This window comes from Garra rufa, chromosome 6 (assembly GCF_049309525.1).
Source record: "Garra rufa chromosome 6, GarRuf1.0, whole genome shotgun sequence".
Taxonomy (NCBI): Eukaryota; Metazoa; Chordata; class Actinopteri; order Cypriniformes; family Cyprinidae; genus Garra; species Garra rufa.
In genome coordinates this window covers 55,613,691-55,640,449 of record NC_133366.1, presented here as the reverse complement: position 1 = coordinate 55,640,449, position 26,759 = coordinate 55,613,691, and the positions used below count along the sequence as shown (strand labels likewise).

General features: G+C 42.5%; 2 protein-coding genes and 1 long non-coding RNA gene across 5 annotated transcripts; all 3 read right to left on the bottom strand.

The window, feature by feature from the left end:
• Window positions 1-263: 263 nt before the first annotated feature.
• Window positions 264-18,006, bottom strand: LOC141337401 (immunoglobulin-like domain-containing receptor 2). Of its 3 annotated transcripts, XM_073843215.1 has the most exons (10): window positions 17,873-18,006; window positions 15,805-16,137; window positions 14,035-14,154; window positions 10,870-10,926; window positions 8,852-8,998; window positions 8,615-8,776; window positions 8,052-8,171; window positions 7,036-7,243; window positions 6,237-6,954; window positions 264-1,357 (listed from the first exon to the last, which is right to left on the bottom strand). In XM_073843215.1, the coding sequence occupies exons 1-10, from the start codon at window positions 17,985-17,987 to the stop codon at window positions 1,322-1,324; spliced, it is 2,016 nt and encodes a 671-aa protein (XP_073699316.1). In that variant the 5' UTR covers window positions 17,988-18,006; the 3' UTR covers window positions 264-1,321. The 3 variants fall into 3 exon arrangements, with proteins under 3 accessions (XP_073699316.1, XP_073699318.1, XP_073699317.1); XM_073843217.1 differs by lacking the exon at window positions 8,052-8,171; XM_073843216.1 differs by lacking the exon at window positions 10,870-10,926.
• Window positions 2,652-4,609, bottom strand: LOC141337402 (uncharacterized). The gene is made up of 3 exons (XR_012355747.1): window positions 4,548-4,609; window positions 4,091-4,193; window positions 2,652-3,141 (listed from the first exon to the last, which is right to left on the bottom strand). It is a non-coding gene; the product is annotated as an uncharacterized lncRNA (long non-coding RNA).
• A 1,720-nt stretch (window positions 18,007-19,726) lies between the features above and the next one.
• On the bottom strand, window positions 19,727-24,368 carry gpa33a (glycoprotein A33 (transmembrane), paralog a). Its single transcript, XM_073842898.1, has 7 exons — window positions 24,254-24,368; window positions 22,458-22,621; window positions 22,131-22,344; window positions 21,182-21,346; window positions 20,981-21,097; window positions 20,762-20,897; window positions 19,727-20,681 (listed from the first exon to the last, which is right to left on the bottom strand). Exons 1-7 carry the CDS (start codon window positions 24,297-24,299, stop codon window positions 20,249-20,251), a joined length of 1,275 nt encoding a protein of 424 aa, XP_073698999.1. The 5' UTR covers window positions 24,300-24,368; the 3' UTR covers window positions 19,727-20,248.
• Window positions 24,369-26,759: the final 2,391 nt, after the last annotated feature.

The window sequence follows — 26,759 nt, the reverse complement described above, 5'->3', positions numbered from 1 at the left end:
TGTGTGTGTGTGTGTGTGTGTGTGTGTGTGTGTGTGTGTGTGCAAGGTTTCCATCTCAAAACTGATGTGCTTCAGCGTGTCACTATTATCTAAACAATGAACAAAGATCCTCGTGACTCACACTTACAAACACTGATTTACAGCGACACAAACACAACAACCCATAATGCTAGAGCGATATATAACACAATTAATGTGCTGCTACAGAAACGCAACAAAACACTCTATACCATGAGTCCACTAGGATTAGAGTTTGTCAAGTTTTTACTGAAATTCATTTGATGTAGTGAACATGACGAGTCTGCATACAGCTAATATACATATTTCATGTGAAAACTTACAAAATGTAAACAGTTGCATAAACATGATTTTCAGTCCTCAAGGGCAAAATTGTAATTATATTAACCATTTTCTCAAGTATTGGGACTTTAATAAAGCTACCTTACATAAACCATTTGAAAAGAAGACTAGAGTAATTAGAGTTAAGGCAGTGCAGGTGAAGTCAGTCTGAGAGCAAGACTAACGTCATCTAATGATGTCCGATCGCCAGCACCAGAGACTGACACCGGACCGGGATGGGCATCGGATGAGCTCATCGTGCGTGACGTCACCGCCGGCGGAGCTCCAGACGCGTCACACTGTGGCTATTGACACTAACTAAAGTACCGTAGACAGAGATGACCTTACACAATACACGATGATGTGTTTTCAGTACTAATACTGAAGTGTTGGACTGCAGTCAGCTGCACGTTATACTGAGATGTTCAAGGAGAACAATCAGTGTCGTCCCAAGAAATACACAATATCATCATTTGTTACTCAGAAAATCCAATGGTCTGTATCTTTATAATACTGATAAAAGCATGAGTGTATAAGAAGATCTGCAATAATATTAATTAGCAAGTGCAGTTAGTGTCTTGTTTTGTGTAAAAGTGTAAAATAAAAGCACTTTAAGATGATATACATAAGAATTAAAAAAGACGGTAAACCAGGTGTTGAGAGGGCAACCATGCTATCCTCAAACACGACGTCCAGTGACGCTCATCAGTGTAAACCACATCGTTCCACTGTGTGGCCATTGTTTTCATCAAACACAAATCCACTCAAACTGGCAGGAAAAGTCTCATGGATTTTCTCCATGCTCAAAGTCAATTCTAGGGGAAGTTCTATTGATTCAGACATGGCTGTAAATCATATTTCAGAACTCTTGTTCAGACCAAACAAACCTGCTTTCCACAGGACTAGAGCTCCGCGGGACGGCTGCGTGTCGGCGGTGGAGGTTTTGCAAGCGTGGCGACGTCCTCACCGTGTGTCTGAGACATCAAACTATAAGCGAATCTCTGCTCAGAAGAGTGCTCTGTTCAAAGAAAGGACAGAAGAGTGAGCAGAAGGAGCGAGTGAGCGGCTTGGTTTGAGTAGGTTAGTCTTGTCTAGCGGTGAGAGTCAGCAGGTGAAGCGCTGTCAGTGATTATTCTGGAATTATTAGGACCAGACATATATGTTACATTATACTGAAATAACACACAAATTAAAATGAAACCTAAAAAAATAATTCTCCAAGTTGCACTCAATAAGATTTCCATCTGTATTTCTGCACACAGTTGGAGCGCTTCAGCTTCTGCGGTGGCTCTGGTGAGCGTCTACAGTACATTATACAGTTGGGTCTAATTTAATGACGAGGACTTCAAATGATTGTTAAACTCACTGCTACAGCAGCATCTGTGTTTTGTAAAAGCAGAAACATCATCTCATGGTGGGCGACGTGTGCTGAGTGTGTTTCAAACTGAAGGACGGCTGGAATCTGTTTCTGCAGTAATCAATGCACTGAACTCACACTGACCCTGCAACAATACAGCAGCAGATACTGAAGTGTCTTTCATAACGTTTGCTTTCTGCTACACACATTTGATCAATGTCATATCTTTGCCTTTTTCCATTTCTTTTTCTAGAGTCCTTTATAGTTTCAAATGCGTGCTTTCTGGGACCGTTTCCACGGTCAATACTGTTAGTTATGTTAGTGTTTAGACTGTGATCCAAATACATTTTGGGGAGGAATTAAGTAGCAAGCAGGCAGAGGTGTGTTTGATTTATTGATGTTCTCGTTACCTGTGTACAGGTTATTTTCTGTTGTCAAATCGAGGTACAAATCGAACCGTGATCGAAAGACCTAGGTCGGAATCAAACTGCGCACTTTGTTCATCAAAAAATGTCTACAAGAGATATGAATGAAATAAATGGTAAGGATGAAGCCTGGCAAAAGGAAATCTTATAGAGTGCTTGTCTGGTGAAACTGGATTTATGTTCTGCGTTCTCTCGTGTACACTCTAAAAAGTGCTGGGTTAAAAAATAACCCAACCATAACCCAGCTGCTGGGTAACTATGGGACAGAACACGCGTTGGGTTGTTTTGACCCAAGTGCTGGGTTAAATCATTTGACCCAAAATGCTGGGTTGTTTATTTGACCCAACCAGTGGGTCAGATTAACTGTGTTGCTGGGTTAAAAACTACCTAAATATTGGGTTATTTGTTGTCTAATTGCCTTGCTACCTTTATATTTACCAATAATAATATATAAATCACAAAAGAATGTAAAATTATTATTGTTTTTCTGTAATACAGTTACACAACACAAAAAAATGCATCTGTAAATGTCAATTTAATGAGTTTTCATATTTCTTTTTAATACAGTTTTCAAATAGGTGCAGCTGTCACACATTTTGTCCAACCCTTACAGACACAAATAACGGTTTTAGTAGATCAGTTTCTTTTAAACACAAAACTGTAAACAAGGCACACTATATTCATATTCTTTATGTCAACATTGCAGCAGCAGAACACTCAAAAATGAATTATTACCAAATTAGAATCATTCCAAACATTATGCCATTAAAACTTAGCCAAACAAAGAGTCCACCAGACAATTCTTACAATTTAAAACATGTTACAAGTGGCCAAGAAAAAAACCTTTTGCCCTCAAAAACTTCACACATGAAGACTTATGTCCATCAATATGATATACTGCAAGCTGGAGAAATTCCCAGGCAACAAGTCCGCTTCAATGGCATGGCCTGGAACAATGGCGATGGTCTAGAAATGTCGTTGTCTCATCCCAAGGCTCAAATCCACCATGTTGGTCCCCACCTGTTAATTATACGGCATTTAGTCTTGCAACATAACTAACATTTTAAGTTAAGTGTATTTTATGAACATAAACATAGAGGCATGAAATAAATGCTCATTTTGCTTCTCAACTTTTCATACAGTTGTGGTCAAAATTATTAGAACACTAGTATTTTCACCAGCTAAATAAGGCTTTAAGTCAGTGATTTCTCTTTTGCTGTAGTGTGTCAGTAGGAAATATCGGTTTACATTTCCATTCATTTTGCCATTAATTGTGATAATCCAGTGACATTTTTGTTTGCACAACAGCCAGTGGTCCACACAGGATCTGATCTCATCATCATCCAGAAGAACTGTGACAGCGTCTCCAAGATGCTCCAAGAGACCTGCCTGCAAAGCTACAGTACTGTTAAGAGTTAAGCACTTGTCTAAAAATGTCATAAAATGATGCTGTCAAAAATAATGTCATAAATAAATGTTCTTTATCAGTTAACCTTGATTAACTAAATTAAATCAACATTTGGTTTGACCATCCTTTTGCGTTTAAAGCAGCTTTTGCCCTACAGTAGGTGCACTTGCACATAGTTTTTCAGGTAGCTTTGCAGGTAGGTCTCTTGAAGCATCTTGGAGACGTTGTCACAGTTCTTCTGGATTTAGTCTGTCTCAGTTTGTTCTGTTTCTTCATGTCATTCCAGACAGACTGGATGATGATGAGATCAGATCTCTGTGTGGAGGATTGGCTGTTGTGCAAACAAAAACCTCACTGGATACACTATTAAAGGCAAAATGAATGTTTGGAAATGTAAACTGATATTTCTTACTGACACACTACAGCAAAAGATAACAAACACTGACTTAAAATATTTTTTTAGCTGGTGAAAATACTAATGTTATAATAATTTTGGCCACCACTGTGTTTATATATATATATACACCCTTATTAGAGCAGAAAACGTAAAACAAAACTTACAGGTTGTACGTCAATGAATGGCCTCCGGGATTCCGTGGTTGTGGGTCTGAAGACCTTTTATCCAGAGTGGGCAGGACTTTGAAAGCACTTTCCCCTTTAGCATCTAAACCATAGGAATAATATGCAAACTGTGAGACATATTTTATAATCAAAACAACAAACTGAAACACTTTCATATGAAGATTTCTTCATTCCTTTAAATAATGCAAATTAATTCCCACCCTCATTCAACTACTCCAGGTTAAGTTTAGGTATGGGGTCAGATTCAGGGATGTAGAATATGCTCATGCAGAATAAGGCATCAGTTTGTGCTTCATAAGTACTAATTGACAGCCAATATACAAGCTAATAAGCAACTAGTTAAGTGTTACTGTACCATTGTATTTACCAGTTGATGTGTGTCAAATACAGTTGCATATGTTTTTTATAGATTGACATATTATAAGAAAAAGCTTACCTTAAGTCATGTCACCTTATCCCTTGCTGAGCACTCGCAAGAATTAGGTCTGCAACTGTAGCCACAAAAAGTCTGCCTCTGGATATAGCTTCCTAAAGTCTTGTGAAATCTGATAAAATCTGAAAAACAAATGTGGTTCAATAAGTTTAAGGTTTATACTGGTCTCCTAGTTTGTAACGCAACACAGGCATTCACTAAAATGTCGTTCACATGCCGCGCCTAAAAACGCGTGAAAACGCAAGACGCGTCGCTTTCTCATTCTTTCCAAAACGCAGCTTGCTCTCACATGGCGTCTGCCGTTGCTAAGCAACCATGTCCCGTGCCTGGAAAAACGAGCTTCCATTATGAGCGTATATAGGCATCTACATCTGAAATAACAAACTTCAGTGCGCAAAAAACACGACATGTGAACGTCCGCATACACCACGAGAGATTAAGTCTAACTTTACATACTGTAGCTAAGACAACATTACATTTAAGTAATAAACAATAGTACATACCAGTCATATTGTGGTTTAACATTATTAAAGTAAGGGACATAGCGTTTTAGCTAATGCAGATAAGTTACCTCAAGGAAAAAAGCGCGAAAATGCTCAACATAAAACATATGGATCTATCGTTGGATTCGGCACGTCGCAGACATTTACTTGAAAAAATATGCCCTTAAAAGATAAATTTTTGTATGGAATTATCTAATTTTGACAAAACATTACAAAGCCATACAGTATGCAGACAGTAAAGGAACTTAACGTTACCCCCGTATTTCTGACCTACTCTTTCCATAAGGCGTTAAAATAAAGGCCAATACTGTAAGTTATACAAATAACACTACACACACACACACACACACACACACACACACACACACACACACACACACACACACACACACACACACACACACACACACACACACTTTATATAACAATAAAGCGATTGTTGAGGCAAAAAAGTACATCGCTAGGGCTAGGCTGCTTAAGTTACAACGTTCGTCATTCACGGAATAAAATGCCAACCCCGCACAGCGACATATCAAATATTGCATTAAACAGTGAAATCAGTGTGCTCTAAAACACAACTTATTAAAAATAAAGGTAAATAATGATATAATCATATTAATTTACCTTATAATCCTGCTTGCTGCGAGGTGCGTGACCGCCTGGCGAGGAGACGAGTGAAGAATCCAGAATGTTCGATGAAGTGAAAAAAATAAACAAACCGGTTGGGTCAAAATAACCCAACCCAGGTGTTCATAGTGAAAGAACCCCTTATAGTCCATTAGACCCAGCATGATCAACCCAACTGTGTGTTTACAGTGCCTCAAACAACCCAACATTTTGACCCAGCACAATTAACCCAGCAATGTGTTTACAAAAATAACCCAGCACTTTTTAGAGTGTACTGGATCTTTCAAAGACTTATGGTCTCTTTTTGAAATAACTCTAGTTTTTTTACCAGTTGTGTTGGGGGGTTTCAGGACTACATTCTTCAAATCTCTGAAAACCTTTTTCAAAGGCCCTTCTACATTGATTGAAGTGGCTTCATTCTGTGGATGCTCAGTGCTTTTCTTTCTCCGCACCAACGCATCCATTTACATGCGAGACAATCTCGGGTCCACAGTGCTGTGAGGGTTTTATTCCCCCTTTCAATGGAACAGCAAAGTCACAAAGAGTCCTACAGATAACTCACCACTTTACGAGGGCGGTTCTGCTCCTCCTGTGCTCCTGGCGTCGAGCCGTGACCGGAGCGCGTGTAGCTGAAAGACTGTTGTCTGGACTCGGCTCCATGGGAACGCTCCAGTTCCTTCTCTGTGTACGGCGGCAACGATTCATTATCCTCTGCCGTCCGGTGGCGAGGCGACCGGTTGTTGGGAGACCTGCTGTGGAGACGCTCGCTACTCTTTTTGGAGCTGTTTTTGGAAGGCGTGTCCGAGTCCTCTTCGGTCTGTCCCCCTTTTGAAGAGCCGCTCTTGACAGCTTTGGCTTTACGTTCCAGTAAACTGTTGAGAAGGGCATCATCGTAGTCTCGCCTGCTCCCCGTGCCGCTGAGATCTCCGTTTTGATCCCTCTCTCGTGGATCCCGTTGGGCTTGACCAGTGTCCCACGTGTCCCTCCTTTTTCCGGGTAAGGGCGGAGGGCTGGGTAGACGTCTCGCTGGACTGGCCTTCGGAGAGTAACGTTTGGAACAATAAAATGGGTAACGATCCCGTTCCAGCTCCAGCTCCCGTTCTCGCTCTCGTTCTCTCTCCCGCTCGCGTGCTCCGTAGTCGTCCTCCCTGTTTCCGACGTCACCGTGACGTCCTCGCTGCATATACGCCATCGCAAACTCCTCGAGCTCGTCCAAAGATCCGGTCCGTCCGCGTTCCAGGAAAGCCTTCCTCTGCAGGTGTTCTGAGCGAGGGTTCCACCTGGAACGGAAAGAGTCAATGCTATAAACGGCTCATAGCGCAGTGACACAAGTGCTCTACTACATCTCATCCGTCTGTTACCTGGGGTGTTCATCCGCCACACGATTTCTACGCTGCGGCTGTCGTGTGCATCTTCCCTCACGAACGGGAGATAAATCTGCGGCCCGGAGGTCGATGGGGTCGTCGAGATCAGGAATGGCCGGTAGAGCCTTTTTCTGGACTTGTCGATAGGTTTGACGGAAGTCCGTTTCCGCGTCATGTAACGAGCTCAGCTCGGACATACTGCAGGCTGCAAATGAACAGAAATCAGCACAGACATCTCTGACGGATTACGTAGAGCAGGAGTGTCCAACCCTGTTCCTGGAGATCTACCTACCTGCAGACTTTAGTTCCAGCCCTGCTCCAACACAGTCACAGCTACCTAAGAGATTAATGAGCTGGTTTAGGTGTGTTTGATCAGGGTTGGAGCTGAGCTTTGTTGGATGGTAGATCTCCAGGAACAGGGTTGGACAGAGTTTGGACAAAGCCTTTTTGCAGAACCAAGGTCTTCAATTCTGCTCCTGGCGACCCACGCGATATCATTTCTGACCTGCTTCAGCACACCTGGCCTGTGATTTTTCAAGTGATCCTGAAGACCTTGGTTTGCTGGTGCAGGTGTGTTTCATTAGGGTTGTAGGTACACTCTTCAGGACAGTGGGTCTCCAGGAGCCGTGGTGAAGACCTATGCATTAGAATGTTTGACCTTAGCAGATCTGCTCTCGTTCTCACAAACCTCGTCATCACGAATACAGCATTTATATCAGGAACACTAAGCAGAATTTAGAGCACTACATTAAAAGCCTGAAGAACATGAAAAAGTACAAGGTGCTTTAGAGACCACAGAGCAACGGCAAAAGGAAGAGTGAAGCATGCAGCTCTCACACAGGAAAATAGAGAAGCGAAGATGGAAGGAGACGAGCGGAGTGAGTGTGTGGAGGGATCATGCGGTGGAAATGCTGAGTGGATCTCGTATCGAGTCGTCTACAGTGAACAGTGCAGTGGGAATGTTGAATAGATCGTTCAGCGGTCAAGCATCTGGAACGGCGTTTGTGGCTTACAGTTTCGGCCGCTGCTAAGCGTCTGTGACGGGTCGAACTGAGCGAGCTGCTTCTCCACGTACTGCAGCACCTTCAGAGAGCTCTGATCTGACGCCGGCTGCAGATGGAAACCACTGCGAACTACAGGAGATACACCGTGTGTGTTGTAAGAATATTGGTTGTGATCATTCAGGCCATTGTACTCAGATATAATACATTTTTTTCATTGGATATGAAATCATATGTCAATATAATCCTTGAACAGTGAACAGATTTGTTGTGCGGTCCATAACAAAGGGCTTGAGCTCGTGACTGGATCTGAGAACATAGAACCCTGTGGATTTACCCCAACTGAGCGGAGGAGCAGGAATGTGGCCCGTATGTATTTATGACACGCTGTGGCACATTTGTTCTCAAGAGTGATAACTATTTTTGCAGTCATGATGTAAACAACATTTGTTCCTTAAAAATACTCACAATGTAAAACAATTTAATAACATGCCAGTAAATCATGTTGTGGTTGCAGGACAGCAGTAATCTCAGTAATCGCCAGGCGTACTCTAGTTTTACCACAGTACTCTCACCTGAGCCGTTGTTCTCCAGTGACGGCGCGGTGGACAGGTTCGGGTCGATGAGGGACGGCGGCGCGATGGGCACCATGGTGGGCATCCCAGGTATGTAGTATGGTGGGAACATGGGCACCGGTGTGGGCGGTGCTGTCTTGATTCCCTTTCCTGCTTCATACACTGTTTAAGAGAGAGACTAGAGTCACGTCGGCGGCGTGTGTCAGGGACACAAAGGTACGTGTTTGGGGGACTCACGGTGACGTGGGCAGCAGCAGGTATCTGGGCAGCAGCAGCATCTCACGTAACAGCAGCATGAATGAGGACAACACTGACACCAGCAAACGCCCACCAGCAGAATGAGGAGGATACTGCCAAAGACCACAGCGCTCACAAACACCCACTCTACAGAGAGAACACAGTCACCGTCAGCACAGACAGACACAGAGACGCTCCACATACACACTCGCTCCGACAGAGATAGAGGTGCGTTCTGATGATCAGTTTGTCCGGCACAGTGTAAAGTCAAGTGCGTACTCTCACAAAAGCGGAACATTTAAAACAGCACAAACATCATTTTTTAAAAGCCACAACAGTCTGAACATCCAGGGTGTTTCCTGACGCTGGGCTCGGCTCTGGAATCTATAGGAGTTTAGAATGGATGAGTGGATGTATGAATGCAGTTAGCAAACACACGTGATATTAAACACTAGCTACATTATAACACTTCAAATGACAACATGCATTCAGATCTTTACAGGAAAAGCAGGGTTAGCAAACAACGAGAGGATCTCCATGTGTTCCACAAATACTCCAAATAAATCACTCATGAAAGAATGTGATAAACAGATTTTCAGCCCAAATGTTTCTAGTTTTCATGTGGAACTCATTCATCATGATTTAGTCAAAAAAGAATCTCAAATAGGTTAAAGAGCACTAAGAGTACAAAATAAAAGTCCATCAAATGAATTAAAGCTTCATGTAAAAATCACAAAAACACTTTTTGAACATGAAACTACTCACTAACATGTAAGCTACCCACTAAACATGGCCCTCCGTGAGCTCTATTCAAGACCAGTGTTAATATGAGAGTCTGAGTAAAGCAAACGCAGAGATCAGATAAAGACTCTGAACGATTCAAAGGAAGTGAACAAACTGGATTCACAAACAAACAATCTGTGGGTCTTTCTCAGGAAATGGTGCTCTTTGAAAAGTTTACGGTTGAATTACTAGAAGCACTATTACTGCCATTGGGGACACACAATAATGAAATAATTACAGTCAAATTTATCAAATAATATGGCAGCATTATTCAGCAGAAGTCCAGTTTCTGTGATTGTTCCAGTCAATCTTATCATTAGTAACTCATGGGACACAAAAAGCACCGTTTCCACCTTGATTTACACTCTCTCTCTCTCTCTCTCTCTCTCTCTCTCACACACACACACACACACACACACACACACACACAGTAAAGCTTAATGACATACACTTATATGGCCTTGACAGCGTTTCTGAGGAGAATGACAGATTTATCAGTGAATGTTTTGAGCACACATTCATGAATAAAGCACAAAACAATATTTATCGCAATAAAAAATAATAAACAATATTCTCTTTCAATCAGTTACATAAAATACAACATGAACCACTCTGACACCAGCAATACTGAGAATCTGTGAGATTCTTATAGAAACACCTTCATATCATCTTTCTGTGAAATCAGTGAGCTTTACTGAGTGACAGAAGATCAGTGATGAACGCTCTTCATCTGACAGATGTAGCAGTGAATCAGATGTTAGTCAGTCGTCCTGTTATTCAAGTTTCATTAGTAATCTCTCGTTAGCGCTCAACACTGATGATGGACTTCCTGTGTTTGGAGTCAAACCCACTGCACAATCTCACACAGCAAACACACATCAACCTCAAACCCAACAACATCACGGATGAGACGGTCGCGTCTGCAGGCTTAATGTTCATTCATCAGCAAAACTTGCCTCTGTTGTTTGTAGGGTCAGTTCCTGCCTGATTTGACCCCTGCAACCATGTGAATTAATGCAGTTCGGTCGATTCAGTCGTAAAATCATCAGCGAGACCAATTAAATCAGTTCATTCAGACGTCAGCGCTTCTGTTACAGTGATCCATCAGCGGGTTTGACTGGTGTTTGTTAGGGTGATTATCAGGAAATGACATCACAGGGGAATGAAAGTATTAGAAACAGGAAGTGAGGCGGTTGGGACAGAAAACAGAGACTGGTGCGCTTGAAAGCTCATACCTGGAACAATCTCCACATTAAACCCAGGCAGAAGATCATCGGCCAAACCTGTCTGACCTGGAGAGACAGACAGACAGAGAGAGAGAGAGAGAGAGAGACAGGTCGAGGTGAAGCAGAGCGACAGGTGATCGAGCAGAGAAAGATGCTGTGCTGCAGACAGAGAGAGAGGATCTGCTGAAGTGTGCAGGAGCAGAGCGAGTTTAAAACATGAATGATTGAGCTGTAAATGATTCATGCTGAAACTCGATTTTCACTTTTCTACAAGTCTGTGTGTGTCCTCTGGTCTGTAGATGTGTCTGCTGCCTCATTCAGTGTGGGGTCTTCAGCATTTTTCTAGTCCAGTTGATGAAAATGGTGCATCTGATCACTTGCTAAAGCAGGAGCACATTCTCCTCAACAACACACATGATCTGATAATCTCTTACGATTATTCAGGTTGGGTAAGGATAGTCAAATCTAGCCTAAAGTCACCAGCAATACTGGAGATGTTGTTAAGCGCCTCTCGCTCGAGTATCAGATGTCCTTCATGCTCAACGCAGGCAGCATCTCCAATATTGGTGGTTAAAGTTTGAAGTATATTAACTTCTAGCTCAGCTGATTTTTTGTTTTATTTTTGCATTAACTGCTTCGTATTGTAACCAATAAAATGTTGATACTGTTGTCTCTCCTGAGACTTTACTTATAACTACAAACTGAGCCTCAAACAAGAACAACCACAAGGGAGTCTTCTGCGTCATTCCTGAAGGAATTCAACCTGCGGACAGGTGAGTACTTTACCCTACCTGAATAGTCCTAGGATTAAAGGTGAAAGATAAAAGGACACACCAATAACAGCAATAAGAATAGAGATGATGGCCTTAAACACTCCTAACAAAACAACTGATCACTGCGCTCATATTAACAAAAGCTACACACTTAGAGCTTCACTGAGTCCTTCCGGAGTATTAAATTCTTTCAGCTCGACACACATTACTGGCCCGTTTCTAATTCTTCTCCATTGCGTCTCGTTCTCCACTGCTGCTGTGTTTCACCGCAGGAGGAGCTTCATCGAGGAGGTGTTTCTATGAACAACTGCATGGAGAGAGTCTGAGAAACATCAAAGTCAAAGGCTTCCTCATGTTAGATCTTAGCGTGATCTCAGTGAACAAAGAACAATCACTGACACTGGACTTACAGTAAGCGACAGCCAAAGAAGTTGAGCTTTGCTTTAGTTTAACCATGTCACTTTGTTTCCTTCACCTTCAGAACTATTGATGCTTTAAAGATTTAAAACCCTTTTCATTCAGCTATAGTCAAGTCAGATCACCTTCATTTATATACTGCTTTTTACAATACAGATTGTGTCAAAGCAACTGCTTAGATGTTCAATGAGCTTCTGCTGAACTCTGGACACACTCACAGGCAAACAGGAAAGCACCTCCTGTGCCGCTCAGAAGCTTAAACCACATTCCTTCTGGAATTCTGTCTGCTTCCTGGATCTGTGGCCGGAGCCTGACTAACAGAAACACACTGGACAACCCTCGCTCTCACTGTACGGAAAAAACGGAATATCATCTTTTGTGTTCCACAGACAAAAGGAGGTCCTACAGGTCTGGAACAGACAGAAAGAAAAGTGTCCGAATGTTCATCAGGACTGATATCAAGCTGGTTTTAGATGTTCTTCAGTCGTGAGATGTTGACAAATAAAGCACACACTCCCTAATATAAAAAATATATAATGTTCATTACTTTAAAAACAAGATATAGGTATGTTTCATTCTACTCGATTTACCTGATGCTGTGTTCCAGCAATGAGAATGATTTTTTTCTTCCAAATTACTGCAATGAGAAATCTGGAGTGTAAAGTCATGATTAATGTCAACACCTTTCACCGCTGCTTTTCTTGACTGACATCTCTCAGTTTAATCCAGTTTGCTTCTGAAAGAGTTCAAGGTAGTTCAGCTTCATTATGTCACAAAAGATTCGTCTGTAAGTTACTGGGACAAACTTCTGCTCTCGAAATGAAGGGTAAATTACTCAAGCACTGGCGAATCCTTTCTTTATTTGGCTCTTCATCTCCATTCAGTTCTGTACAATGAGTCTTACGTCACACTGCACAGCTGGACGCTGAAAGCCTCACTGTTGCCATGGCAGCACATCTAGCAATGGATGACCCTGCTCTCTGTGTCACTCACACACACACACACACACACACACACACACACACACGATGTGAACATACACCATTTTATACATTATAGCACCTGTAAGCTTTCTGCAAGCGCCAATTAAGATTTGTGAATCTTCTGCTTGGACGCATGCTAAAGTACAGCTGTTTATTATAAGTTTATTTTCTACAATTCAATCTTTATTATCATTTAATATATTTAGTTTGATCTCCTAGGGTGGATGAACATGTTCTGAATGTTCAACACGCTACGTTTAAGACACTACAAGCATGACATTATCTTCTAACATGGACTCTCCAGCGTCTGAACATCTAAGCAGCTGCTCTGAAAAGAGAAAAACCCACACAGAACAATGAACGGACGGGTCACGAACCGGCGTAAATTAGGACTGCACTTCAGATGGTAAGTCAGAGCTTTCATGTTGCTCCATGTTTGACACAGTTAGAGCCAGCGGATCCCACTCGTTCCCTTCAACACAATAACGCCTCAGAGACTCCAGAGAGACTTCTATTTCAAAAAATTATCAAAGCTATTTCAGATTTTCAGGAGCATCAAGACTGTCAAACCTAATCAAACACTGAGTCTTAGTAATACTGCTGATCACCAAACTCAGACACAAACACAACAACTGAACAACACAGAATTTATGTTTCACCATCAGTGCTTAATGAATAGGAAACAAAGTCTGACTGTGATTCTAAACACGTGCTCATAGCGTCTGTCTGCATGCGTGACTTGATTTCGATCCACACTAACACACAGACGATTGCACTGGTCACCAGTCAGGAAAAGTTCAGGATGCTACACTAAAGCTAGAGTTAGGTTTGGGTTAGTGTTTGATTCAGTGTTGTGTAAACTATCAGCACGGTCACAAATGCATCTTGGGCTACAGAACAGGGTTTAATTTAAACTGGGAGAAAATCCTGCATCGTGGCCAGTGTCCGGTCACTCATTTCCTGTTGTGTGTGTGTGCTTCCTGTGAGAGTTGTGCGCTCACCCAACACAAGCAGCTCCACGTGTGCTTCATTCTGTCCCTCCAGATCATCCGAGATCACCACCTTACAGTAATAAACACCGCTGTCACCCCACTGCAGCTCGCCGATACGCAGGTCAGCCTCTGAGAGACAGACATTAACAAAGAGAGACAGACAGACTGCTCAATCCAGATTTAACAAAGACAAACATTTCACAAGTTCACATGAGACAACTACATTACCGATCTTGACTGTAAAATGATATGCAATAATTAATGTCTTAAACACGTAAAGCTGGTGACACAATAAACCTGAAAAACTTTAATCATCTTTAAATGAAAGATAGAAATGATACAGTGATGAAGATTAACCAGAAGCTCATGGCAGCACTACAGTAACGACGTGGACACTTTCAGATCAAACACACTTTTTAACGTGTATGAATCGTAGCGGTCAGAGGAAGGGGGATACGATCATTCCTGCGGCCGTTGGAGTGAGTAAACAAACTAATTTCAGGAACAGGAAATGGTCGGTACAATGAGCAGCACTTCCTGTGAGGGGTAGACACACACGGTCCAGCAGAGCGACACTAGATCTGATCCAGACCGTCAGAGATCTCACGCTCCTCTCGGACGCGTCACGGCTAAAGCGGTCCGGTTGTGTTTCTTTGGCCGTCTGTGTGTAACGCTGCCCAATCTGAGGAAATACATTCATCTGCATGTTCATATAAGCTCTCGCTCAAACAGCAGAGCGTGACACTAGCAATAGCAAAGTTATGGGTTCCAATCTGGTTAAAAAAAAACACACATTTGTGCTAGTAAGCATTTGTTTAAAATGTGAATGCACCGTGTTTGTTGGTGGGTGGAGAATTCACTGGATTCACCGTAATAACATCGTTCTGTTCTCAATCAGTTTAAACACACGCCGGTTCTGAATATCAGAGCCAACAGATGGACACTGAACACTGGAGAGATCCCTCCTACCTCTGACTCCAGCCTGCCGTTCCCATGATGCCTCACACACAAACGCAAACAGTGTGAGTTCGACTCTAAATCACTTGCAACAATCACTGTGAGAGAGACTCCTGGGAGAAGCACAAAAATCTCCCTCTTGTTTTAATCAGTTCATGTGAAGCAGTATTTCAGCTCTGGGTAAATGTGTTGCCATGTTATCAATCGTGAGCTCCTGTCTAACGCTTCTATTCAAACTCTGAATGTCTTTCAATGCTGTACTCGACAAAACAGCACTTACACTAGTGTTTGCAGCTTCTGATTCTTACTGCAACTCTTTCATCATGAGTAACTCATAGATCAAGTCAAACTTGCAGATTTACATCTGACTAACATTTACAAGCTTAATTCAGCCTGAACATTCTGTCATCCTCTACTGTCTCTCATGCCATTCAAACGCACAGAACTTTTTTTCTTCAGTGGAATTTAAAAGAGATGTTTAGCGGAATGTTCACGCTGCTCTGCATCGATAAATTAAAACACAAACCAAAAACAAACAACTCTTGTCCACATCATGTGATATTTGATGTTTTCTGAAGTCATATAATGCTTTGTGTGAGGAATAGACTCAAATTAAAAAAATTTTTTTAGTTGCATGTTTGATGGGACACAAGAGTTAAAGACTGATGTCAAACTGACTGATCTCTGATCTGTTCCTCACACAAATCATATCGTTATGACAGTTCACGGAGCTCAGCAGCCACAGTTCCGTTCCACAGAAGACAGAGACTCATGAAACACTGCTTTCTGACTGAGCCTCAAACTCAGATCACCGCGACTCACTGTTGATGATGGAAATGTCCCGGCCCTTGTAGTGCTCCGCGAGGGTGATGGACGACCCCTGTCCTGACGCCACGATGCGCACCGTCCGCCCGCTGTCCCCGCAGTCCAGGTGAACGGAGGAGCCGAGCTCAGAGCCGTGGACCGCCAGCGAGTCGGGGAAGCGGAAGGCGTCTCGGCTGCGATCGCGGCAGTAAGACTTGTACCACCACTGGATGACCGGAGTCTGAGAGGAGACGCTGCTGTATTGACACGGCAGAACCACCGACTGGAAGAGCATCGCAAAGCGCCGCTCGTCACGAACCGACACCTGCACGGCCTCACACCACGACACCGCTGACACCAGACCAGACCAGACCAGACCAGACCAGACCGGACCAGACCAGACCGGACCAGACCAGACCAGACCAGACCAGACAGGAGAGAGAGAAAAACACATAGTGTGTCATCATGAGTGGAAAAACACAGAACATAAAGAAATGACCACATGATATATGCTGACATCAATAAATGACCTTTGATCATAAATAAACCAAAGAAATGTGAGGTGTGTGGAGTCTGTGTTTCTGCTGTAGGAGGCTCTGTAACTCCCTGAAAACCATCATTATCCTCATTACTGAGAACGGCTGATTCAGCACCGAGTGTGTGTGTGTGTGTGTGTGTGTGTGTGTGTGTGTGTGTGTGTGTGTGTGTGTGTGTGTGTGTGTCTGTGTGTGTGTGTGTGTGTGTGTGTGTGTGTGTGTGTGTGTGTGTGTGTGTGTCTGTGTCTGTGTCTGTGTGTGTGTGTGTGTGTGTGTGTGTGTGTGTGTGTGTGTGTGTCTGTGTGTGTGTGTGTGTGTGTGTGTGTGTGTGTGTGTGTGTGTGTGTGTCTGTGTGTGTGTGTGTGTGTGTGTGTGTGTGTGTCTGTGTCTGTGTGTGTGTGTGTGTGTGTGTGTGTGTGTGTGTGTGTGTGTGTGTGTGTGTGTGTGTGTGTCTGTGTGTGTGTGTGTGTGTGTGTGTGTGTGTGTGTGTGTGTGTGTGTGTGTGTGTGTGTGTGTGTGTGTGTGTGTGTGTGTGTGTGTGTGTGTGTGTGTGTGTGGAGCTTCTGAATATCTGCTATCAATCTAGTCATTCAACAGAAGGGCTTTTCTCAGATTGTGGTGGGTTTATAAAGAAACACACCCAGAAACAGCTGGTTTAAATCTGGAATGCAGGAATCAGACAGACAGCAGCAGGGAGTGTTCACTAGTGAGGGAGCGGATCACATGTTTGATAAGAAAGGTCTTTAGACAACTATGCATTTTTATTTCAGAGGCTTTTAAATACTGTAAAACTGTAGACTATCAGATTAAACTGCTGTGGAAATGTGTTCTGTTACAAAATGCAGATAATAATAATGAACAAATTAAAAATATATATTTTTGTATTTATATCTGTCTATCTGCTATGGAGTCTTAAAAGCAATGTGATGGGACAAAACATGTAAGCAAAGACAGACGATTTCTAACAGTAAAACTGAGCTGTAACTGAAAAAGAGGTTAAGAGCTGCATTTAAAGAGTAGATGATGAGGGTTAAAGAAGCTCTGCTCCTGATTATGGAGGCTTTGGTTAGACATCAACCCTCATCATTACAGAGTCACTAGTTAAGCTCAGAAACACAGAGAGGTGTAAGTGCTCCATAAGCAGTTTTACACCGTTACCATGGCAACCACACCAGTCTGCCACAGATTTAACTGTTTCAACTACTGAAGGTGATCGTTTGATGTTCTTGTACAGTGTTGCACACAGCTGTAATACTCCTCTCCTGTAATACTCCTCTCCTGTGTATTAAACACGCGCTCAAGATCATCCCTGACCAAATCAACCAAAACCAAGAAACGAACGGGAAACACATGAAGTGAATGTGCTGATAAAGATCATACACATCTACTGTACTGCTGCTGATCGCAGATTAATGACTGGTTAACAAAGAATTCCGAACCCAACCCAAGCTGCTGAAGTGTCTGGACTGCAGTGACGGATGTAAACAGCGCAAAGAGTGAAAACAACCTGCTGCCGCTCAACTTCTCCAAACTCTCGGAAAGTGACGCACCTGTGAAGGCCATGAGCGAAATCCAGCATCTGAAGAGGGAAAGCACTTTAAATCGCTCTGTTCTGTGCGCCATCGCAGTTTCTCTGCCGTGTTTTGGTCGTGTTTTTCTCTCCATGTTCCGTCCGTTTGTTCTGCGTCTCGTGAGTAACGGGTCTGAGGAGCAGGAGGCGCGTGCCCGCCCTCAGCGCGATCACGCGTTACCGACAACACCGGAGGAGTTTCAGCAACTTTACACACATTCATTGTTTTCTAACCCTGTTTTCTCGAAATACTGGTAAGAAATATATACATAATGAATTATTTGGAAAAAATATAAAAAATTATAGGTTTTCGCATTTCATAGTTTTTCCGTTACATGAACAGCTTTTACCAACAAACTGTTAACGATCATCAGGTTAGTCTCAAGCATTATTTCAAGTATAAAGTTTGATATCAGACTTGTGTCAATAATGATTTCGCCCTCTAGTGTTTCTATCAGTGTATAGTAGCTCATGCAAGTGGACGCCGGGGCATGTTGTCACGCACCTCAGGAGCGTCATGTGTCGAGGTGGGGGTTTATAACTGAACCGCTTTTAAACGTTATTTATTGGTTGATCGATTCTTTTATTGATCCATTCATTGTGAATTCAGTTTCCTAAACTCTATGATGGGGGAGAGTGAGGACGGATGGAACATGAGTTATTTCTTCAATCAGGAATGAGCTGCAGTGAGTGATGATATTCATACTGCACATGCTCAGCCTCATCCTTCCTGGAAGAACTCAGAAACATGTCACCTTCTACACACACAAAACGTTTCATGATAAAAAAAAATGGTCTGTTGTTTGCGTGAAGCATTGTAGAGTGATCTAAATGTAATCTGTTTTCGTAGCTTCTCATAGGCATAGCATGTGTTAAAGATATTGTGTCAAGATATTATACCAAGTTTCATCAAGACTGTCAGAGTAGAGACAACCGTCTGTTGTTGCAACTGACCCAACATCCTAACCCTTAGCACAACATTGATGTAAAAGCTTGTCATTAAATAATTGTAATTTTATGGTTTAATAAAGAACCTTTTTCAATAGTTAGGTATCTCCTTTAAGTAAGTAGTTTAAAAATCAGTTTGAGTCTGAGGTGGACTAATTTCCCTCACCCTCTCTTTGTCTTCACACACACACACACACACACACACACACACACACACACACACACACACACACACACACACACTTATAAATTCAGTTACATAAAATGGTAGATTTGTCTAATTTAAATTCAAAAAGTAAGACTGATTGAAAACTAGTTCTTAGACAGACACAGTGTTAACATAGTGGCTGTTTATGCAGCTGCTCCTAGTTCAGTAAACTTTCACAGAAGTAGGCTATTATGCAATTTCAGTGTCTTGATTTTGATTATATTAATATATTGTAGTTCAAATCTATTGTAATAATTTTTTACAACCAGTTTAACTTATTGAAGACCCTTTCTGTGCACAAATAAAAGAAAGAAATTGCAAAATTATCTTCAAGAATGATTTTAATTACATTTTAATCATTTGTTGCAACTGTCCCCTGTTGTGATGTTACAGCAATGTAGGCGAGGAGCTGACAGATGCAGCTTTACTGTATTATACATTTTGGCTTTCTAATACAAACAGTCTTTGTGAAAATAAAGGGAATGCGAAAACAGCCATCCCCTCTCTCCCCTATATTTCTACTATATGTTTGTACAATCTACAGCGCTCCAAACATTAGGGTCATGGGTTAGCAAACTAACCGCTGCAGTTCAGCTTCTCTCTGTGTCACAGCTTAAAACGGAAGCTTAAACACCTGAATCAGGAACTTCAGTAAAACACATTATTCCACCAACAGAAGACATTTGCTTGAATATTTTATTCTGAAACAATACAAAAATAAAGCAATGGGCTACAATTGGAGAAAACTGAAATCTAGTTCACACTACTTATTCCTATAAATGCAGTTTTAAAAAAAAAACATGAGTTCAGGGAAATTCCACATGAAACATGTCAAAGATCTAAAAAACATAGAACCAGACTTAAATAAAGGACGAGGGGATTTCGAACACCGACACGAATACAGCGACGGCCTTTTCACAATACAAATGAACAGTAGTAAAATCAAAGCAAACCAATCCCCATCATCCAGCTTACACACCATTATCAGAGTATTTGACTTTATCATTTTCACATTAAAAATATAAACACATAAGAGACTAAATGCCCACGACACTGATGTGCGTCAGGGGTAGATTTAGTAAAGCCCTTTTATTCTTTAAAATCTCATATGAGGCACAAAACGATTCCTAAAAATAAAGTTTTGCTGTCCATTTTCATATTTTCTGAGCATTTCTGAAGAAGACTCTGAATCTGCTGAACTCAGTTCCTCGGCTCTTTGGGTTTATTGGGTGGAACGCTGGGCGGTCTGTCGCGGCTGTCGTAGCGGTCGGAGTAACGGTCGCTGTCGTAGCGGTCTCTGCGGTCATCGTATCGATCTCGACGGTCATCGTAACGGTCCCTGCGGTCGTCGTAGCGGTCGCGCCGGTCATCGTAGCGGTCGTCTCTATCGTCTCTAACGTCTCTGTCCCGGCGCTCGCTGCGATCATCTCTCCGGTCGGCGTAGCGGTCGTCTCTGTCCCGACGGTCGTCGTTGTCGTTGCGGCGATCGTAGCTCCTCTCGCTGCGGTCGTCTTGCGGCTCGCGTCTGTCCGCGCTTTTAACGCTCTGTTCTTCCTCGTAGTTCACGTGTTCGTCGTGACCGTCCTCTCTCCCTTCAGGATCCTTGTCTGTGAACTCTCCTCCTTCAGGAGTCCTGCAAACACAGAGCAATAGAGGTTAGCGGACGCCTAGCATGACGGACGTGCGATATGAGTTTGCGTTCTTCTCTCGTACCCCATGGCGTATTCCTCGTTCTTTTCCTTCCTGCGACGGCAGTAGCAGCAGCAGACCACGATTCCCACGAGAAGCGCCACGGCCAAAACCACCGCGATGATCGCAGCCGTGCCGGTGGTGCCTAAGGTCAGGGACGCTACAGGGGAAGACACGGTTATTCGGTCAGGGCTATAGGTTACGACAGAACATTTCTTGGTGAAAAGCTGCTGTGTTTCTTACGTGGCATGACGGCCAGGGTCACGTTACACTTGGCGGATCTGATTTCATTGGTGGAGGTGCAGATGTAGTAACCGGACGTCTCTTTGGTGATATTGACGAGTGACAAAACCCCGTTTTCTAAGGAGAGAAGGACACACACTCATAAGCGGCGCAGGAGAAGAAGGTTTCAGCAGGTATTGGAGCGTGGTCTAACACACGTACGCTCAGTGGCCTTGAGCGGCATCGGTCGAGGGATGTTATTGACGTGGTAGCTTTGCCATTTGTAGACCGGCGCCGGCGTTCCTTCCTCCGAGCGGCAGGTCAGTTGGATGTCCTTAAAGTATTCCGCCGCCCCCACGATGTTGCAGATGGGTGTCGACGGAGCCACTGCCACACAACAGAAACAGATTACATTCACGCAGGTCACCGTACATACATTTATTCATCTGCGCTGGACTTTAACGTTCACTACTGAAAATGTTTGACCAGTGTTCCTCCGCACAGACCGATACACGCTGCAACGAAAAATCTAACCCATTTGATCAAAAAAGTGGGAAAACATCTTGAAATGCATTGGTGTCTGAACCATTGTATGCGGGTGGACCCAAACACTTTTTAAGACCAATGATACTGGACCCTCTCACTTGTACCGTCTCTAATTCAGTGCATCTATCTGTTCTCTTCTCAGAGCGATCTCAGGCAAATCCATTTCGCTTGAGGAATGCCCTAATAAATTAAACATGGAGCGTAAGGCTGAGCAGGGCTTAGTCTGGCCACAGGTTAGAACAAAAGTGACACTAAATTGCCCCCACACAATTAAAAGCAAAAATGAAATTAAGAGTGTCAATCGCAGCATTCAATTTAGATCTGCTTAAATGGCGTCATATTTCTTTTTACACAGTTTGACAGTGACAATAACAGGAGTTTTGTATGGAGGTTTGCCTGCACAGCTTCAGCTACAGATGTCCCTGCTGCAAAACTAGCATATGCTGGTTAGGTAGGTTTTGGTGCTGGGATGCTGGTTTTAGCTGGTTTATGCTGGTTTTTTGCTGGTTTATGCTGGTCCTTGACCAGCAACATGACCAGCATAAACCAGCTAAAACCAGCATCCCAGCACCTAAACCTACCTAACCAGCATATGCTAGTTTTTTCCAGCAGGGGTGTGTCTTACCCAGGACCACGACGCTGGCCGTATCAGACAAACTGCCCTCCTCATCACCCGGAATCTCCACTTTACACTCGTAGACCCTCGTGTCGGCGCTGGTGACTCTCTGGAGCTGCAGGTTGGCTATTCCTTTCGGGATATCGTGCTGCAGGTTTGCCCTGCCTTTATATTTCTTGTATACCGTAATTTGGCTGGGACCAAAGTAACTGACGATGCTAACCTGTGGAAAAACAGTAAGATCTCAAAACACCTCAATATGAGCATGACAGCAGTGATTGGGATTGTTCTGTACTGAATGAAGCTAGTTTAATTTAACTGTGTCTGATTTATTACCTCCGGATCATCCGCCGCGTCTGCAGCTGCCGTCCATGAGACGAGGACAGATGAACCCGCTGCTGGAGGCGTGAATGTGCAGGGTACGGTCACATTATCGCCCCTCGCAATCTTATATACTTTATCTGGGATATTTACGGTGAAGCCTGAAGTCAGGTGAACTCCTGTGAAACACACATGCAAAAACAAAACACTTCATGAACTTGAGTTTGCATTTAACACTTCTGCTTACCAAGGCTGCATTTATTTGCATTCATTTATTTTAATTTCTGAAAGATCATGTGACACTGAAGACTGCAGTAATGATGCTGAAAATTCAGCTTTGATCACAGCAATTAATTACAGTTTAACAGATATTCACATAGAAAACTGATGTTTGACATTGTACTAATATTTCACTATTTTTACTATATTTGTGATCAAATAAACGCAGCCTTGGTGAGCAGAAGAGACTTCTTTCAGAAATCTAATTTTAAAAATGTCACATTAATCAGTACAGCTATAAAAAATGATTGTGAATTTAACAGCAAAAAACTGTAAAAATGCTACGGTAAAAACCTGTGAAATGGTTAACGGTAAGTTCCCCTTTTATATACGGTGAAAAACTGTGCATGTAATTTTACGGGAGTATACCGTTTTTGGAAATGAAAAAGAACGTAAAATTTACAGTGAATAACCGTAAATTGACATTCCCAGAATTCCCTGTTTTTCATTTTTTTTATTGGATGTTTTTTTTTTGTTGAAATAACTTTTTCTTCTTAGTTTTCTCTTGGCAGTTTTGTACATTAGGGTTGTATGTTACATCTAATGTTGTTAAATTAATGTTTTTTTGCTTTATTTCAGTTTTATGTGTGTTACCATGATGGTGTTTAGTGTTCTTCTATAAACGTTGTTATTTAAAATCTCCTGGTGATGGGCTTTGGTTCATCATGTGATGTTGTCATCACTACCTGCTTTTGCTGGTTATCGGTGTCTTACAGAGGTACAAAACAGATTTCATTATTTCAAAAAGTTGGTATATTACCATTATATCACTGAAATTACTGTATTTACCTGTACATTTAAGTGAAAACCGTAAAATGTAAAACATTGCTACCATATTTTTTGGCAACCACAGCTGCCAGTTTTTTACCGTAAATTTTACGTTTTTTTTACAGTGACCAACAGCCTGAGGCTAGATACAAAAAAATACAAAGTTTTGTAAGCTATTATGACAAAAAAGTATATAATTACTTATATTTTCACTGCTCAAATGTTTTTCTTTCACATCTCATAACACCAAATGGAGTTCTCAGAGTAAGATTACTGAAGTTTTTTAAATCAAGAGAAACATCTGAGAAAAAAATAATAATTTGCTCTCATGTTATTTAATTTGCTGTGTAGGAGAAGCGTTGATGGTGTGTTCGGTGTGTTTGGGGCGTTGGCTCAGAGCCGCTGCAGGAAGAGCTGTGCGTTACGGCTGCCATCGGGTGAGTTCTGTGACACGGCCTACAGCCACAACAACATTAACGACAGACTATTATGTTCCGATAACTGAGATTCTGTTGAAAATCTACCAGCTGCAACTTTACTGTGAAAGTAACTTTTATCTTCTACTCTATTCAGAAGCGTATGAAGTGACCCAGTGAACACAGTTGAGTCTGAAACTAAAGCTGAAGCGATTCCCGGTGTGTGTTTGTCGCCGGTATTGTTTCGTGTCTAAAGCTCTACTGGATCTGAATCCTGAGGTGTGGCTCACCTGCACACTGATGAATAAACACACAAAATCACATTCAAACAGATTCAAGCTTACTTACCAGCAAAGAGCAGACATATGCCAAATATCCCCAGTGTTCCTGCCATCTCTGTGTGCCTCCAGCAGCGTCTCAGGTATGAAGGGAACTGAAGGTGTTCAAGACACTGAAACTCACTCACTGAGCCAATCAGACACCAGGAAATGAACAGCAACCACCCGCCCAGCGGTCGAGTCTCATCTTGCCCTGTTGCTCTCGTGTGTCTCACAGTTTCTCGTTCGAGAAGCCACACAGAGACCACAGTAATGTGTGTGTCTGTGGTTTACTTATGAGGTGGAAAACGAGTCCAGATCAATCAATAGATGATTTTATTGAGTGGAACCAACATCAGATGTTGTTTGTGAACTCTTGGAAACTCATTTTTCACCATTTTATTCAGTTGTAGACTGAAAAACACATGCTGATTTGCATCAGATCCAGAGAAACTGGTTTGACAAGAGCAATATAATGAGGGCGTAGCAACAGACACACACACACACACACACACACACACACACACACACACACACACACACACACACACACACACACACCACATTCACAGAAACATAAACACACATTCTAAAGCAGAGGTCTCAAACTCAATTCCTGGAGGGCTACAGCTCTGCAGAGTTTAGCTCCAGCTCCAATAGCTCACACCTGCTCAATAATTCTGAATATCTTGATTAGCTGGATCAGGTGTGTTTGATTAGAGTTGGAGCAGAGCTCTGGCCCTCCAGGAATTGAGTTTGAGATCAATGCTCTACAGCAGTGGTTCTCAATCCTGGTCCTGGGGGATCCCTGCTCTGCACATTTTGCATGTCTCCCTTATCTAACACACCTTATTGAGATCATCAGCTCATTAGGAGAGAGGTCCATGAACTGAACTAACAAGCTGAAGATCTCATTCAGGTAAGAGAGACATGCAAAAGCAGAGGATCCCCCAGGACTAGGATTGAGAACTCCAGGAACAGGGTTGGACAGCCCTGCTCTACAGACTCTCAACCTGAAGTTGATGGTTTGATCTAGTGATAATCAGTGATGTGACAAACCAACCAGTCACAATGAGGCGTGAATTATGTGACCAATCAGCACTGAGCAGCTGGTATGAATTATTCATGAGCAGCTCAGCAATGTCCTCTAGTGGCTAATTAAAGGATCGATGAAGATCTTCTGAGAAACTATATTTACATGTGTGTGATGTAAATAAGACACTTGTGACAGAAATACTGTTTACCTTTATATGACCAAAATCAAGATAAAGTCAGTGTTTCTTTGAATGTCCCTATAAGGTCCAGGATTTTATATATTGTCCTCTTTGTGGGGACATCTTGTCCCTGTAACATAGGGTATACTTGAACCACACACGCACGCACGCACGCACACACACACACGCACGCACGCACACACACACACACACACACACAGACAGACAGAGAGAGAGAGAGGAAGAAGTGTTCATCCTGCCACAAACCCCTGAGCGTATAAGCATTTTTCATCTTGTGATCTGTTCTGCTGCTGAAGCTCAGAGAACATGAGCTGCTCAACTCAAGGTCTTTCCTTCATTCAGAGACAAAGACAAGAATCTCTATAAAGCATGACAGATTGAGGAGGAGAGGGTTAAACACTCCCCGGACAGAGACGAGAGACTGATGACAACTGTGACAATTTTATTTTAAATGTCTTTGGAATTGTGATGTTTGAAGTTCTCAACAGGCAAAAAATGACCTCAGAACCATATTTAATGTCATACATTTAGTTTTATCTAGTTCTGTTGATGGTTTTGAGGATGAGAGCATCTCTAATAATAATAATCTTGACGAGATTCTGCCAAATGACAGGTGACTCTGTGCTGAACATTGGCATCAGCAACAAACCTGTTACACTGTAAAAAATAATGTATGTTTTGTAAGAAAATACAATCAGTTTTTCCAAATGTCATCCTTAATTCAACTAACCATTTATTTGTAATTTTTTGTGAAGTTCTGTTCATTTCAGTGTATGTAATGTGTTCCGTTCTGATGATTATTTGGTGTTCAGTTGCGTTTTATCATTTGCTCCCCTTTGTCGCGAATCTCGCCCATCAGAACTGTCAGAGACTGGTTTCTGGATCAGGAGCTTGAGAGAAGAACATAAAACCCATCATATCAGTCATGTCCAGATAAACACTGGTATATGTGTTCGGGTCTCGTTCTCTTCTCGGTGCGTCTCACTGGAGCCTCTATAAACACTCAGCTGGCATCATTTTACTCTCCAGATTGATCCAAATGACCCGCTGTGATTCAGGGCCATACGGCGCTGATTGGATGATGTTGGATCTGAATTGGCTGATGGAGGTTTTTGATTGGAGTTGATTGGTGATAATGGAGGCTGTAATGAGCGTGTCCTCGAGCGGCGCTCCGCTTCTGTCGTGTGATGCATGCTGATGAACCGCTTAATGTGCCTGGGTCCCGCAGACGGGTGTTGCGGGTCTGAGCGGCCCTCGGCGCAGTACATTTACTTCATTAAGGAGCGGCTCTCGTCCTCGTAC